Here is a 16,693-nt window from a genome sequence, read left to right on the forward strand (position 1 = left end):
AACGAGTGACTTCTGAAATAATGAGTACAAATGAGCGAACAATTAAGTGAGGGGGGAAAACAACAACAAAAAAAATACTTTATGATCCTAATTGCGGCAATTTTGAATCACATGGTGAAACTGCAAACACACAGGCTAGCAGAATAGCCTGATAAAAAATAGGGCAGTGGATTCTGAGAAGCAAAGACCCAAGATGCAAGGGGGCAGATAGTTTCTGCAAATAATAGCTGTAGATACTTAACAAAGAATGGAGAGAGGCCTGTGAGATCTCAGGAGTGCACAGAGATGGCACCACTGCCTCCAGGATCTCTTACAACAGTTATGGATACATGACATAGATGTTGAGAAAAGGCTAAAAGTTATTTGCTGAAAACCATTCCCAGTTCCCAAGGGAGTTAGTCAAGTATATACTGTACTTTGATTTGATTTTCTCTGAGGTGCGAGTCAGGATTCTGCTTGGCTTTCCTGTTCGAAATGTCCAGGCGAGGCCGTGCCGTTGGTGATGGTGGAGTGAAGAGAAATAACATGGAATTAGAAATAAGCCCATGCACTTGGGGCAAGGTATTCATTTTTCTGCACAGACATGCCCATTACTTCTTTATTTTAAAAAAATTATTTTATTATTGGAATAATTGCATAGAAATTGGAGGTCTTTTATTCTATTGAAACTGAGTTGCACGCATAAGAATAAAATGAAAGGCACACACTCTTCTAAATGCCTCAGGGAGAGATCACACTTTTGGCTTTTCCCTCCAAAGCCCTCACTGTCTATAACTATATATCACTCACCCCATTATAGTGTGTAGTTCAGGAGTGCAGAACTATGTACTATTTGTGTTTGTGTACGTGGGGTCTTGAAGAGCACCTGAAATATTTATGTCTCCAACAAATACATGGTGAGTAAAGGAAAGAAGGGGAAAAAATGGATGAAGAAGAACCAACCAGATGGGTCCCGTCACCATCTTAAATTATTGTTTCAGCTTTTTTTTTTTTCTTTTGAGATGGAGTTTTGCTCTTGCTGCCCAGGCTGGAGTGCAATGGTGCGATCTTGGCTCATTGCAACCTCTGTCTCCCCGGTTTAAGCGATTCTCCTGCCTCAGCCTCCCGAGTAGCTGGGATTAGAGGTGCCCGCCACAATGCCCGGCAAATTTTTGTATTTTTAGTAGAGATGGGGTTTCACCATGGTGGCCAGGCTGATCTCGAACTCCTGACCTCAGGAGATCCATCCACCTCAGCATCCCAAAGTGCTGGGATTACAGGCATGAGCCCCCGCGCCGGGCCTATCTCAGCTTTTAAGCTGGTACCCTAACATGTACTACTAGAAAGTATTGTTAAGAGGTGTTATTTAAACTGAGAAACTTCTATATTCAAAATTTCAAAGAGAAGAGAACATTGACACCACCTCCCACTCCCTCTACCCCACCCCTGCCCCCACACCCTACTCTAGATCCTCCAACAGGCAAAATAATACGTCTTAAAGTGAGCCAAAGTGGCCTCACAGCCCAAGAGTTTACTTTTCAATCAGCTGGCCAGATGCACAATGCTTCAGGCTCATACCAGGGTCATTTCTGGGCAGGCAACTTGTATTCCTGACCTTTATCCCACCACTAAATACATTCCAAGGTTGATAGTAGGATACAGGAGAAAAGGAGTCCCCAGGGGTCAGCCTGCATTAGGGGCTGCAAACTCAGATGGATACAGGGCAGGGCAGGTAAAGGAGTGGAGTGGTCCCAATAAAGACAAAGCAACATGAGAGATCAGACCCCTCCCACGGGAAAGTTCCCAACTTGATGCCAGACGTCAAATCTTGTGGTTTTCAAGAGAAGATAGAAATACAGATTTTTTTTTCATGAGATATGCTTATTTTTACTTTATTTATTTATTTATTTATTTATTTATTTATTTTGAGACAGGGTCTCACTCTGTCACCCAGGCTGGAGTGCAGTGGCACCATCACTGCTCACCGTGGCCTCGACTTGCTGGACTCAAGTGATCCTCCCACCTCAGCCTCCCGAGCAGCTGGGACTATAGGCGTGCACCACCACACCCAGCGAATTTTTGTATTTTTGGCAGATATGGGGTTTTGCCATGCTGCCCAGGCTGGTCTTGAACTCCTGGGCTCAAGTGATCCACTGCCCCAGCCTCCCAAAGTGCCGGGAGTAAAGGTGTGAGCCACCATGCCTGGCCTACATGTGCTGATTTTTAAACATTGGCCACCAAGCCAAACAACACCAAAACACTGGGGCCAGATAGCACAGCCCAGTGGGGCCAAATCTCTGGTCTGAATTTGTGATGCAGAGCGGGAGAAGGAGGGTCATTCCACCAGGGAGGGACGGTGATAGTGAAGGACTTCTTGGAGTTGATGGTGGGTAGGTTAGAGCTACCTCTGCTCTAAATTAATCCTTTTCCCAAGGGTTAATTCTCTGAATCACTGGCCAAAGGCAGTCACCTGGTTGCAAATGGCCTGGTTTTCTGGGCCCTGGGAGTGGGCCTGTCAACAGCAGAAGGCAGGCCTGCGCCAGAGAAACGAGGCGCCTCAGCTTGGAAGGACTTCAGGACATGTGCTGGTTAGCCAGGGGATGTTTCAGGGACCCTCTTCCTCTGATTCTCTGCCTATTCTATCCACTCGTGCACCTCTCGGCATTTTGTGATAACATGAGAGAGAGAACCAGAGCCCCTGGCTGCTAGGACTGAGGGTGGGGTGGACACAGCCCTCCATTTTCCAGGCTGGCTTGTAGTCCTGTCTCCACTTTGAAATGGACATTCTCAGGTTTTACTTTCATGAGTCCCAAATCTACTTTTACCTTGGCTGTCTCTTCCCTGAGAAGCATCTTCTGAAAGGATGGCTGTCCCCCCAAACTCCTCAAGAATGCCTTCCCTTTTACTCGAATGTAATGATAATTCTAGAAATGGAAAATGAAAAGGAGAGACAAAAAGAAAGATGGGGGGAAAAAAACACTGCTGAGAAAGAGAGCTTTGTCTCAGGCTGAAGATAGAGTTATTGTCAAAACTTCCAGGGACAGAAATATAAGTTGGAGACATCATCAACCAGCAAACATAATATGCAGATGGCAATATGCAAACGTAATATGCAGATGGTAATATACAAACATAATATGCAGATAGTAAGGACTGGTCTCTGGGATAGGAGAAGGTGTGAGAACTGACCAGTAGGGCACTAGGACATCTCCATTTTCAACATCCTTCTGTTGTAACTCCTAAAATCCCAAATGTTAGGTATTCAAGCCTCTGGACTGACAGACTTAACTAGTGTCTGAACATTCTCTATTTAGATGATGAACCCAGAACTGAATCTTTTTTTTTTTTTTTTTTTTTTTTTTTTTTTGAGACAGGGTCTTGTTCTTTTACCCAGGCTGGAGTTCAGTGGCACCATCACAGCTCACTGCAGCCTTGAGCTCCTGGGATCAATCCATCCTCCCACCTCAGCCTCCTGAGTAGCTGGGACTACAGGTATATACCAGTATGCCTGGCTAATTTTTGGGTTTTGTTGTTGTTGTTGTTGTTGTTGTTTTTTGTAGAGATGGGGTTTCACCATGTTGCCCAGGCTGGTCTCCAACTCCTGGGCTCAAGTACTCTGCCTGCCTTGGCCTCCCAAATTGTTGGAATTGTAGGATTGAGCCACCGCACCTGGCCCAAGAAGGACTAAATCTAAAGTTGCTAAATGCAAATACTTCTTGGGTTTTTTTTACCCACTTGTTTTTTCTCTTGTGCAACACCATTTAGCTTTAACCAAATGTTATCATGTGCTGAACACTTTACACATATGACCTAATTTAATCACACTCAGCACAGTGAGGGATGCAGGGAACCAAGCAGGGAACCCATTAGTGGTGTGTTGGTAAATGTTTAACAACTAACTCTCTAGAAAGCAAATGCCCCCTGATTTGTAGTCCGCCAATTTCTGGGGTGTAAATGCTCCTATCCTGGAGTAGTGGCGTCAGTTCTCAGCTGGGCTGCCCCTGGCTCCCATCCCTGCACTGCATCCTGGAAACTCTCTCCAGGTAGTAAGCTGAGGCAATCCTAGGGCTCACCTCACTGGTTTCCCCTCTCCAAGGGATCAATCTACTTTGCTGTTTGATGTCCATCCAATGTCTGAAAATTCCTGTTTCGTATGTTTATCCAGTTTTTCAGGCAAGAGGATAAGTCTGGTCCTGTTAGTTGAAAGTGCAAATCATCCCCTTGATTTGTGACCCCGCTTTCACTTATTAAATTTTTTTTTTTTTTTTTTTGAGTCAGGGTCTCTGTCTTTTGCCCAGGCTGGAGTGCAGGGGCATCATCATGGCTCACTGCAACATCCTTCTCCTGGGCTCAAGCAATCCTCCCACCTCAACTTCCCTAGTGGAAGAACTACAATTGTGTGCCACCATGTTCAGCTAATTTTTAAATTTTTTGTAGAGACGAGGTCTCAGTATGTTGCCCAAGCTGGTCTCAAACTCCTGGCTCAAGCAATCCTCCCTCCTTAGCCTCCCAAAATGCTTGGATTACAGGTGTGAGCCACTGCACCTGGCTTACATTCTTATAAATATGTAATGGGGCCCTTCTCTGATCCGCTGAGCTGACCTAATGCCAGTACATGACTGTTTCGATTCCTGAGATTCCATGATAATATATTATATACAGTTTTAAAGGATTTGTAATCTTCCTCCCATTACCTTCCTAATTCAAAAGTATTTGCTTATCTTTCTAGATGAACCTTTGGATCATTGTGCAAAGCTCTCCCCACCCAAGACCCAATTCCCTGTCACATTTTTGGTAACATTTTACTTAAAATTCCATAAAATTATACATTAGTTTTAGACAATTTGGCAACTTTACATATCAATCTTTCTATCTGAAAACATGACATAGTTACATAGTTTTCTATTTCTCAAATCTCCAGGTCACACACATTAAGGTTATTGTTTTCTTAGATTTAATTTCCTTGTATATTTTCCTTCCTTCCTTTCTTCCTTCCTTCCTTCCTTCCTTCCTCCCTCCCTCCCTCCCTTCCTTTCTTTCTTTTGTTCTTCTTTCTTTCTTCTTTTCCTTTCTTTCTTCCTCTTTCTTTCTTTCCTTTCTTCTTTTTTCTTTCCTTCCTTCCTTTCTTTCTTTCTTTCTTTTCTTTTCTTTCCTTTCTTTTTTCTTTCTTTCTTTCTTTCTTTCTTTCTTTTCCTTTTCCTTTCTTCCTCCCTTCCTTCCTTCCTTCCTTCCTTCCTTCCTTCCTTCCTTCCTTCCTTCCTTCCTTCCTCTTCCTGCCTGCCTGCCTACCTGCCTTCTTTTTTGAGACAGGTTGTTTTCTTAGATTTAATTTCCTTCTTTTCTTTCTTTTCTTTTCTTTTCGTTTTTTTTCTTTTCTTTCTCTCCTCTCCTCTCCTCCTCCTCTTCTTTCTTTCTCCTTTCCTTCCTTTCTTTTTTGAGACAGAGTCTCACTTCCATCACCTAGGCTGGAGTGTAGTGGCATACTCATGACTTACTGCAACCTCGACTTCCTGGGGTCAGGTGATCCTCCCATCTTAGCCTCCTGAGTAGCTGGGAGGTGCGTGTCACCATGCCCAGCTAATATTTTGCTTTTTGTAGAAAAGGAGTTTTGCCATGTTTTCCAGGCTGGTCCCAAACTAAGTTATCTGACTGCCTTGGCCTCCCAGAATGCTGGGATTACAGACATGAGCCACCATGTCCCACCTTCTTGTGTATTTTCTAATTAATAATATTAGTTTACTTAGGTTAATAAAACATAAATGATGGCCGAGGTGGGCAGATCACAAGGTCAAGAGATTGAGACCATCCTGGCCAACATGGTGAAACTCCCTCTCTACTAAAAATACAAAAATTAGCTGGGCACGCACCTGTAGTCCCAGCTACTCAGGAGCCTGAGGCAGGAGAATCGCTTGAACCTGGGAGGCAGAGGTTGCAGTGAGACGAGATTGCTCCATTGCACTCCAGTTCTGGGTGACAGAGCAAGACTCTGTCTCAAAAAAAAAAAAAAAGAAAGAAAAGAAAGAAAAAGCCACATAAACGACTTTGTGTCTGTTTACAGAATCTTTTAATAAAATCAAATAGCCTCTCAGGGTTTTAGAGGGGATTTCTAGGTATGCTACCATATCAGTTGAAAATAATATATTTTATCTTTCCCCCATGCATATATTTTTATTGCTTTATGCTACACTCCAAATCTCATGTTGGAATTTGGTCCCCAGTGTCAGAAGTGGGGCTTAGTGAAAGATGCTCAGGTCATGGGGGTAGACCCCTTGTGAATGGCTTGGTGCAATCCTGATAGCAATGAGTGAGTTCTCACTCTCTTAGTTCCCACAAGAGCTCCTTGTTGAAAAGAGCCTGGCACCTGCTTCCCCTCACCGTTGCTTCTCCTTGCACCATGTGGTCTCTGTACACGTTTCCCTTCTGCCATGAGTGGAAGCAGCCTGACGTAATAATTAAATAAATGCTGAAATAAATGCTGGCACCACACTTCTTGTACAGCCAGCAGAACTGCGAGCCAAATAAACTGCTTTTCTTTATAAATTGCCCAGCCTTAACTGTTCCTCTAGAGCAACACAAATGGACAAAGGCACTTTATATCTGAAATTAGCCCAAGTTTCCAAATTAATGATACACAATAACAGATATAGTGAAAATCTTTGTTTAGGTTCTGTTTTTTTAAAAAAATCTATTTAGATAAATAAAAAACATTGAAGCAGATGATTTTGGAGTTAGGAATATTCACTTCATGGAAGTCGAGAATAAGTAACTTACTTGCTAATATTTTTGGAAGGATGATATTGGCTTTACTTTTTGATGCCTGTGCTCTTTTTAGTGCTTGCTGGATTTGCCAATGTTTTGGAGACAATTGCAGCAGAAAAAAACCATATTTCATGTACTCCTTGAGGAGGAATTCTGTTTTTGCTATTTCACTACTCAAAAGAAACAAAGATATGATTAGGTATATCTGTGTGAAAGCATGTTCATTAAAAAAAATTTACAAAATTTTTGCTCTTGATTGTGTACTGAATTAATAATTTAATTATCAAAAAGGATAAATATGGCCATAAAAATATGGGCTTCAGTGAAATATGAAATGAGATGAAATAAAACTTTAGGAATGCTGTTTAAATAAAACATGTCCCAGGATACGCACACATTTAGAATAGACATGATAGTTTTACTCGACTTATTTATTATTTCTGTGGGAAACACTGTATTACATTTTAGACATAGGGAGAAATTAGAAGGTAGCAACAGGACCGGGCACAGTGGCTCATGCCTGTAATCCCAGCACTTTGAGAAGGCAGGCAGGTAGATCACCTGAGGTCAGGAGTTTGAGACCAGCCTGGCCAACATGGCGAAACACTGTCTCTATTAAAAATACAAAAAATTAGCCAGGTGTTGTGGCAGGCGCCTGTAATCCCAGCTACTTGGGAGGCTGAAGCAGGAGAATTGCTTGAACCTGGAAGGCGGAGGATGCAGTGAGCCGAGATCGCACCATTGCACTCCAGCCTGGGCTACAAGAGCCAAACTCCATCAAAAAAAAAAAAAAAAGTAGCAAAAGGTGGTACATTTGTAAGGAGAAGAAAGAAACTAACACTTAATGAGAACCTACTACTGTAGGCAGGACACACTACAGACATATGCTTATCCTCAGGACAGCACTTTAAAACAGGTACTATTGTTCTTATCTTGGAAAGGAGATGTAAATGGTAGAGCCAGTACTCAAACCCAGGTCCGTCTGACTCAGATGCCCAAGCTCTTGCCAATACTGAGTGACTTGGACCAAAAACTTTTGCCCAGCTTCACATTGCATTATAGTAATTACATTACAAAGTGGACAGAGAGGGATGTTAAAGTAACAAAAGAAGGCCCACTTGAAAGGGAGCTTCCAAACCTTTATCTTTCAGAGCCTTCGTTGTTCAGACCCTCACCAATACTCTTATCAATAGTACTTTGTATCAGTGTTTTCAGCTTTAATATTTCTATCTGTCAGAGGCTTCCTTTAGCCCTGGTGCGAGAGTGATATTCAAGGGTCAGTAAATGGCTGCCTCACGTATCACCAGTTGGAAGATTGATGGGAGCCCTTCCTTCTATGGCTGCCTCCGTTTTAGATTGAAATCCTCCCGGATATGCTACAAAGAACACGGGGTGACAATTGGCTGGAACGATACAGCTTCCAAGCAAAAGCTTCAGAAGATGCCCCCTTCCCTTTCCAGCGCTACCTGTAGAGGAGGCCTCCTGGGGCCATCTCGAGCCATAAAGAGAGTAGAGAACCTGCTGCCCTTGCTCCACTACAGGCTTGTTTTTCATGATCTCCTGCACCTTTCTAGGATGATGTGACACATAAACGATCAAAAGTTCTCTTCTGCAAGGCCGTTTGGAGGGCTTAACTCGGTGGCTAGTGTGCATAAATGCAGTACTTTGCACTAAAATAGAGGCTGCTACTCTAGCTCTAGAAACATTCTATAAATGGATAGAATCTTCTAATTGCATTAGGGGGTGAAAGAGAGAAGGAAATGCTCCATCTTGGAGCAGCTTCAGTTTTAGGCTCCTAAAATAGAAGAGCCTACTGTAGCCAGAATGTGAAACACACATTCTGTTAGTGCAGTTGGTTTCCGAGAAATCAACTCTGCTTCATTTCAGACTAGCTTGTCTGAAGGATGTAAGAAGCCTAGGACCTAGTTCTAGAGGAGAGGTAAGCATCAAGTTCTCACCAAGGAAAAGTAAGTTTAGCATTGACCTGATACCAACACTACAGTGTCTGCTGAATCATGAAATTAGTGTCCAAAAATGATGACAGAAGGAAGCTTCTTTAGCTACTTAAAATTAGTTAGGCCGGGCACAGTGGCTCATGCCTGTAATCCCAGCACTTTGGGAGGCTGAGGTGGGTGGATCATCTGAGGTCAGGAGTTCGAGACCAGCCTGGCTAACATGGTGAAACCCCGTTTCTACCAAAAATACAAAAAATTAGCCAAGCGTGGTGGTGTGCACCTGTAATCCCAGCTACTTGAGAGGCTGACGCAGGAGAATCGCTTGAACCTAGGAGGTGGAGGTTTCAGTGAGCCGAAATCACGCCATTGCACTCCAGCTTGGGCAACAAAGGCGAAACTCCCTCTCAAAGGAAAAAAAAAAAAAATTAATTCAGGTGAGTTTCCTTGACCATGGAAGGAAACATCCAAGTTTGAAAAGGGGTGGCAAATGGTACAATTTTACCCAACACCTGCTCCAATACTTTTTTCTCTTTATAGAGCTTAGCTTTTTAATTTTTATTTATTTTTACTAGGGATGGGGTCCTGCTGTGTTGCTCAGACTTCACTTGAACTCCTGAGCTCAAGCAGTCCTCCTGCTTCAACTTCCAAAGGAGCTGAGAGGCGAGCAGTGTGCCCAGCAGATCTTAGTTTTTAATAACAATACTAGTTTCTACTATGTAAGCGTAAACATAAAAAATACTGCCCATGATGATTGTAAGATAATTGTAGAATGAGTCCCAATTTCAGAGATGTTAAAATGTGGGGGAAAAAACGTCTCAGAATGAATGAAAAAGTGCAACCAGACTAAACTAAAAATATAAAAAGAAAAAAATGAATGAATGAAGAAGGGCACTTAGACAGTAATTTATTGTTTATTCCTGATTGTTTTGCTTCAACTAATTTCTTTGCTTCTGTATCTACAAGTTAGAGAGACTTTCCAGCCAGAAGCCACATACTGTCCTGATACCCAGGCAGGAACAAAGCTTGATGGACAGGTTACTTATTTTTAAAAATTCGTTCATACTTATGACATCATCAACTGATAAGGATGATCAAGATTATTAGGTCTTACCTGGCATAAACAGGTTTTAATGGGTCATGGAAATTTGGCCACGAGAAGATTGTACCCACCCTCACCTTTTCACTGCTTGTACCTCCATGCTTGCTTTCTTCAGCTCTGCTGTCATTTGGAGTTTGTTTATCGTTTCCTGTGCTGCCCTGAAAAGCAATGAAGATCTGTTAATTTACTTCTTAGAAACAAACAAACAAACAAAAGAGGTGAGAGGGGTTTGGCCAGAGTGATGAAACTAACAATTTAAGAGCGTCTACAGATCTCTGGTCGTTTTCTCGAAGGAACTCTTCAAAGGCCAGTGCATCATCTTGGAGCTTTTTCTCTGCTTTTTTGAGTTGCCGTTCCCTCATTGCTATGTCTTTTTCAAACTTTTGGATTGTGTTTCTTTTGGTTGACAAAGCATACTAGGGGCATTGAAGACAGAGGTGTAAAAACATGATTCCACATTTTTAGTAATTTCAACAGTCTTATACACAGCAAGTAAACATTTGTATTGGAAATAATAGTATGCCTAAATCTTGGAGCAATGGACTTTATTTCTTGAAGGAGTTTTATTTTCGGGGATTATTAGAGGGGAGACTAATTTCCCTCTCTTACTTTTATGAGAGGGTCAGTGTTATTCCAAAAGAGCTCTGCCCTAGAAATAAAAAATAGCTGCATATTCCTCCAAAGAGCAGATGCATCTGGTATTCCCTACAGTGTATTACCCTCTAGTACTTTCTGGGAATTGGGAAACTGGGCTGTCTGCAGTCACAAAAGCTACCAGCTTCTCTGCCAATAGGAAGACCATGGGAGAAAGCAGTTTCAACTCTGCCATGCCAGTGGTGCATTCCTGGGAGCCAGCCCGAGGGTACCACATCGAACTGTAATCAAAAAGGCCTATTTAGATCCCCAAACACAACTTTGACATCTGCCTGCTATTTCCTTCTATTTTTTTAGTATAGAATATAAGAATCCACGTGGTGATTTTTGTTTTGTTTTGTTTTGTTTGTTTGTTTGTTTGTTTTGAGACGGAGTCTCGCTCTGTCACCCAGGCTGGAGTGCAGTGGGGTGATCTTGGCTCACTGCAGCCTCGACCATCCAGGCTCAAGCAAACTTCCCACCTCAGCCTCTCAAGTAACTGGGACTATATAGGTGCACACCACCATGCCTGGCTAATTTTTGTATTTTTAGTAGAGATGGTTTTTGACATGTCGGCCAGGCTGGTCTCAAACTCCTGAGCTCAAGCAATCTGCCTGCCTTGGCCCCCCAAAGTGCTGGGATTACAGGTGTGAGCCACCACACCCAGACCCATTTGGGTTTTTAATGCCATACAGGAAAAAAAAAAAATCATAAATAAGGCCACATACATTATAATATAAATGAATTTAAAATATGGAAATGAGATGATTTTAAAGTAATAACAACCATGGTATGTAATGTGATATCTAAAGAGGGTCCCAACTCTGCTATAAATAAAAAAATAAAGATGCCATGAAGCCACTTCAGTTTTTGAAAACTAACAAGTTACCCAGAGTTAGCCAAATTGATATCTAAAGACGGTTTTTGGGGTGGCATTGTTTTAAAAGATGGGGTAAATAGTAGGATGTTTGTATGTTGGTGGCAATAATCCAGCAGAGAGGGAAAAATAATAGTTAGAAAAGATGAGTAATTGTAGAATCATTTTCGTAATTTTTTTCTAGCTTAATTGAGGTATAATATCCAATAAACTCCACATTTTTAAAGTATACAATCTGGTAAGTTTTGACATATTTATATACTTGGGAAATCATCACCACAATCAAAATAATGAACATATTCATCACCTCAAAAAGTCTACTCATGCCCTTTGTAATCCATCCCTTCTTCCCTCCTTCCCAACTCCTTTCCCAGGCAATTACTGACCTGTCTTCTGTCACTATAGACGAGCTTGCATTCTCTAGAATTTTATCTAGTGAAATTATAGTATGAACTATTATTCTGTCTGGATTTATAAACTTAGTATAACTATTTTGAGTCATCCATGTTGTAGAGTATCCATAACTAATTCCTTTTTATTGCTGAGTAGTGATCAGTTATGATGATGTACCCCAGTTTGGTTACCCATTTACCTGTTCATAGACATCTGGCTTGTTTCCTCCATTGGGCTACTTCGAATAAGGTTGCTATGAGCACATGTGCTTTTATTTTTCTTGGATAAATTCCCAGGGGTGGAATGGCTATAAATAAGAAACTATTCTTTATTTCTGACCCAGGAGTCTGGTGTCTTCTATTGAAACTATGAAACTGTACCAGACTAACTTCTTAGCTTGCAAGTAGGATAGTATTTTTGATGCTTCATAGCTCTGGAAACTAGGTCCTTTGCATTTCTGTATAAAACTTAGAATCAGTCTTTCAATTTCTACAAGAAAGACTCCTGGGATTTGCATTGAGATTGTATTTATAGATTAAATAAATTAATCTGTAAATCAATCTGGAAAGATTTGGCATCTCAGCAATATTGAGTCTTTGGATCAATGAACACGGTATCACTCTCCATTTTTTTAGGTCCATAATTCGTACGTTATGGTAGTTTTAAAATAGATTTCTTCGGATTTTCTGCAGAGAGGATCATGTTGTCTGTAAATAAAGACAGCTTTAATTCTTCATTTCCAATCTGGATGTCTTTCATTTCTTTTTCTTGTCTTATTGCACTAGCTAGGACCTCTAGAACACTGATGAAAAGAAGTGGTGCAGTGGAAATCCTTGCATTGTTCCTAATATTAGGGGGAAAGCATTCAGTCTTTCACCATTAGATATATAATGTTAGTAATAAGTTTCTAGTAGATGTCTTTTTATAAAGTTGAGGAACTTCTCTTTCTACTTTGCTGAGAGTCTCTATCAAGAATGAATTTTGGATATTGTTGAGTGGTTTTTCTGCATCAATTGGGATAATCATATGGGTTTTCAATTTTAATTTGTTAATGTGTATTACATGGATTCATTTTCAAATGTTAAATTACTTTTGTATTCTTAGATTAAACCCTAATTTGTCATAATGTATTATCATTTTTATGTATTATTGGATTTGGTTTGTTACATTTTGTTCAGAATGTTTGCATATATGCTCACAAGAGATCTTGGTCTTTAGTTTTCTTGTCTTCTAATCATTTTATCTAGTTTTGATATGAGGGTAATGCTGGCTTCACAGCATGAGTTGGGAAGTATTCCCTCTTTCTCATTTTTTTGAAACAGTGAGTATAAAATTAAATTTATTTCTTCTTTAAATATTTGGCAGAATTAACCAATAAATCTAGGTTTTTCTTTGTGAGAAGATTTTTACCTGTAAGTTCAATTTCTTTAAGAGACGTAAAACTATTCCATTTATTTCTTTCTTCTTGGGTAGGCTTTGGTAGTTTGCATCTTTCAAGGACTCTCTCTATTTCATCTAAGTTGTCAAATTTATTGGCATAAAGTGTTTATAATATTAAATTCACAATATGTCAATGTTAATAATTTTTAAATGGGTATTTCATGTCCCAACTCTGCTATAAATAAAAAAATAAAGATGCCATGAAGCCACTTCAGGTTTTGAAAACTATTACAAGTTACCCAGAGTTAGCCAAATTGAAAATTTCATATCGTAGTCCCCAAGACTGCTCTCACTTCTGACGCTGACTGCAAGTTTGAGGGGTTCCCCCAAATACTGTCAGTTTTGGTAATTTGCTGGAAGGACTCACAAACTCACTGAAAGCTATTATACTCATGGGTATAGTTTATTAAAAGGAAAGAATACAGATTGAAATCATCCAAAGAAAGAGACCCATAAGGCAGAGCCTGAGTGAATTCTAAATGCAAAGCTTCCAGTGTTCCCTCCCCATGGAACTAGGAGGCGTTATCCTCCCTGCATCTACATGTGACAACACACACAGAATATTGTCAACAAGGGAAGTACAAATGAGCTTCAGTGTCTAGAGTTTTCACTGAGGCTTCATTAACTAGGTATGATTGGTTGACCGTGTGGTTGATCTGTCTCCAGTCTCCAGACCCTCTAAGTGTGACCCAAAGCCCTACCTCTAAGGCCCATTGTTAGTATTTCTGGGATGGCCAGCCCCCACCCTAAGACTGTCAGATGTGACCAGTTCTACATTAAAGAAAGACATCTTTATTAAGTATGATATAGATTACCACCCAGAAGTCAAGGGCAAAGGTCAGACTCTTTCTGGACAAGGTCGAATTTTTTACTACAAATAGTTTTGGGGTGGCGTTGTTTTAAAAGATGGGGTAAATAGTAGGATGTTTGTATGTTGGTGGCAATAATCCAGCAGAGAGGGAAAAATAATAGTTAGAAAAGATGAGTAATTGTAGAATCATTTTCGTAATTTTTTTCTAGCTTAATTGAGGTATAATATCCAATAAACTCCACATTTTTAAAGTATACAATCTGGTAAGTTTCTTTGGCATCAACAGGAGATTGACTCCAGGATCCCCAAGGACACCAAATTTTGTGGATGCTCAAGTCCCTTATATAAAATGGAATAGTATTTGCATATAACTATGTACATTCTCCCATATACTTTAAATAATCTCTAGATTATAGTACCTAATAGCAATGTAAATGCTATATAAATAGTTGTTATACTTCATAATTTTTCAAAATTTATATTATTTTGTTGTTTTTTTATCATTTTTTCTCAATATTTGTGATCTGCAGTTTGTTAAATTCTCAGATGCTGAGCCTGTGGATACGGAGGATAGACTGTACAAGTCTTTTTGATAAGTGGACACTTCACCAAACTGGTTGAGGAAGGGAGGGATATAGCAAAGAAAGGAAATGAGGTATATTTAATATAAATGTCCTAACATCTTAGTGTATCTATCAAGCGCCACCTTAAACTACCTAGGACATCTGTTATGTCAGTAGGACTTTATAATAAAAACCAGACTCATACCCAGGAAATGCTTTTTAACAAACAAAGCCATCAGGTTCTATTTATAACTTTATTAGTTACTTTAAGTGAGATATTTTATGTTGATTGTGGCTGGCAGTGTACGGAAGTACTAACTAACTAAATTTATGCCCCAAAATGTGTGATGTGAAATTAGGAAAAGTCAAGTACATTGTTATTTACTCATTAGCATCAAAGAGTTTAATTGAGACATGTTAACATCTTTAGATTATTAGATACTTGACAATAAAGGTATAAAAATGTTCAATTCATTCATTTTGTAATTATTTTCCCATTAAGTGCTTGGCATCTCTGCTTTACCTACGGTAAATGAATATGCATATAGACATAGTAAATAATCATGTTTTCAGTTATACACTTGGCTTCTAGTTAAAGTTTTTGATGGCAGGAAAAAAAGCCTCTATCATTTTTTATAAAAGACTCCACAAGGGACCTGGCACACTGTTCTGACATGAGTAGGTATCAAGAAAGCTGGAGGGATTCTAGAATTGTCTGAATTTCCAGAGTGCTTGGATTCCCACCATATTCAGCCAAAGCATCAGGAGAAGCTGCATTAAACAGGGCATCTCAGGTGCTATCCTGGTCATAGGAGAGATAATTGGGGAAAAAGGAACAAACTAGAACCAGATATTTTCTAGAATAATTTTTCTGATAGGTTCCAGGAAGTATAAAAACCTTGTCTGGGATATTAGAATGTAAATCCTTTGAGGGGCAGGTCTTTGCTTTACTGCTTGGCACATAGTAAACTCTCAGTAAGTATTTTTCAAATTAATGAACACATGAAAAAACCAACCTGTTCAACCAATATATTTGGGACATGTAATAGAAAAGCAAAATGTCAAGGTAAATATTTGACAACACTACACAAGAAGTCTTCCATTTGGCTAGGGGAGCAAAGTTATTTTTACTACCTCGAGCAGAAACCTGTCTCTCTGGTCATTAATAAATTCATGGACAGTCCTTTTTGTGTCTGAACCTGTGAAGAAAGTTGAAATAGAGTTAAGTTTGTGCATCATCCTTAAAAATGCTGTATAAAATAAAAGCCATATAATTAAATTATTCTACAGTATGTATCCGATCTTTTAAAAATACTATGCCTTCAAATAAACCTTTTCCTAACCACTCAAGTTAATTTAATAATAGTAATTACAATTTATTTTATGTCTATCATATTCCAGAAACTTCATTAGCCACTTTAAACACATCAATTAATCCTAACAACAACCCGAATAAGGTACTTACTACTATCCCTATCCTGTCTGTAAGGTCCTGAAGTGTAGAGCTGTCAAAATTCTTATCCAAGGTCACACAACTAACCTAAGACTGTTCTGTACCAAGTAAGACTGAAGTATTTTAAATCTTAATGTTTGGCCAATCTACACATAAAACCAAAGCTCTTAGGCAAAATCTTTTTGGGCTCATAAACCAAATTTATGTCAGGAAAGGAAAAGATGACAACTAGTTTTACCGTCTAGCAATAGAAAATACCAAATGTTTCCTTTCAAGCTTTTTTCATTCTGGAAATGTATACATATGCTACATTTCAATAATGTTTGCTTCATAAAAACCAACAGAATGTGGCATAAAATAAAATCTCTTAATAAGAATGTAACTATAGCTAGCAGAAGAAAAGAAATAACTAAAATCAGAGCAGAACTCAATGAAATTGAGAGGAAAAAATAAAACCATACAAAGAATCAATGAAACAAAAAGTTGGTTCTTTGAAAGAATAAACAAGATTGACAGACCACTAGCTAGATTAACAAAGAAAAAAAGAGAGAAGATCCAAATAAGCACACTCAGAAATGACAACGGTAACATTATAGCCAATCCCACAGAAATATAAAAGATCCTCAGAGACTATTATGAACACCTCTATGAAAACAAACTGGAAAATCTAGAGGAAATGGATAAATTCCTGGAAACACACAACCTCCCAAGATTGAATCAGGAAGAAATTG

General features: G+C 39.6%; 1 protein-coding gene across 1 annotated transcript in view; it reads right to left on the reverse strand.

Annotated features, from left to right (window-relative positions):
• The window catches only part of CCDC38 (coiled-coil domain containing 38), a 65,934-nt gene that overhangs the window by 22,158 nt on the left and 27,083 nt on the right, over positions 1–16,693 (reverse strand). Inside the window, exons 5-10 of the mRNA XM_025402286.1 lie at positions 15,644–15,708; positions 10,045–10,208; positions 9,870–9,950; positions 6,751–6,908; positions 2,805–2,903; positions 417–465 (exon numbers count right to left, since the gene is read on the reverse strand). Coding sequence (XP_025258071.1) covers positions 417–465; positions 2,805–2,903; positions 6,751–6,908; positions 9,870–9,950; positions 10,045–10,208; positions 15,644–15,708 — 616 coding nt within the window. The remainder of the gene's footprint in view (positions 1–416; positions 466–2,804; positions 2,904–6,750; positions 6,909–9,869; positions 9,951–10,044; positions 10,209–15,643; positions 15,709–16,693) is intronic.

This window comes from Theropithecus gelada, chromosome 11 (assembly GCF_003255815.1).
Source record: "Theropithecus gelada isolate Dixy chromosome 11, Tgel_1.0, whole genome shotgun sequence".
Lineage (NCBI taxonomy): Eukaryota > Metazoa > Chordata > Mammalia > Primates > Cercopithecidae > Theropithecus > Theropithecus gelada.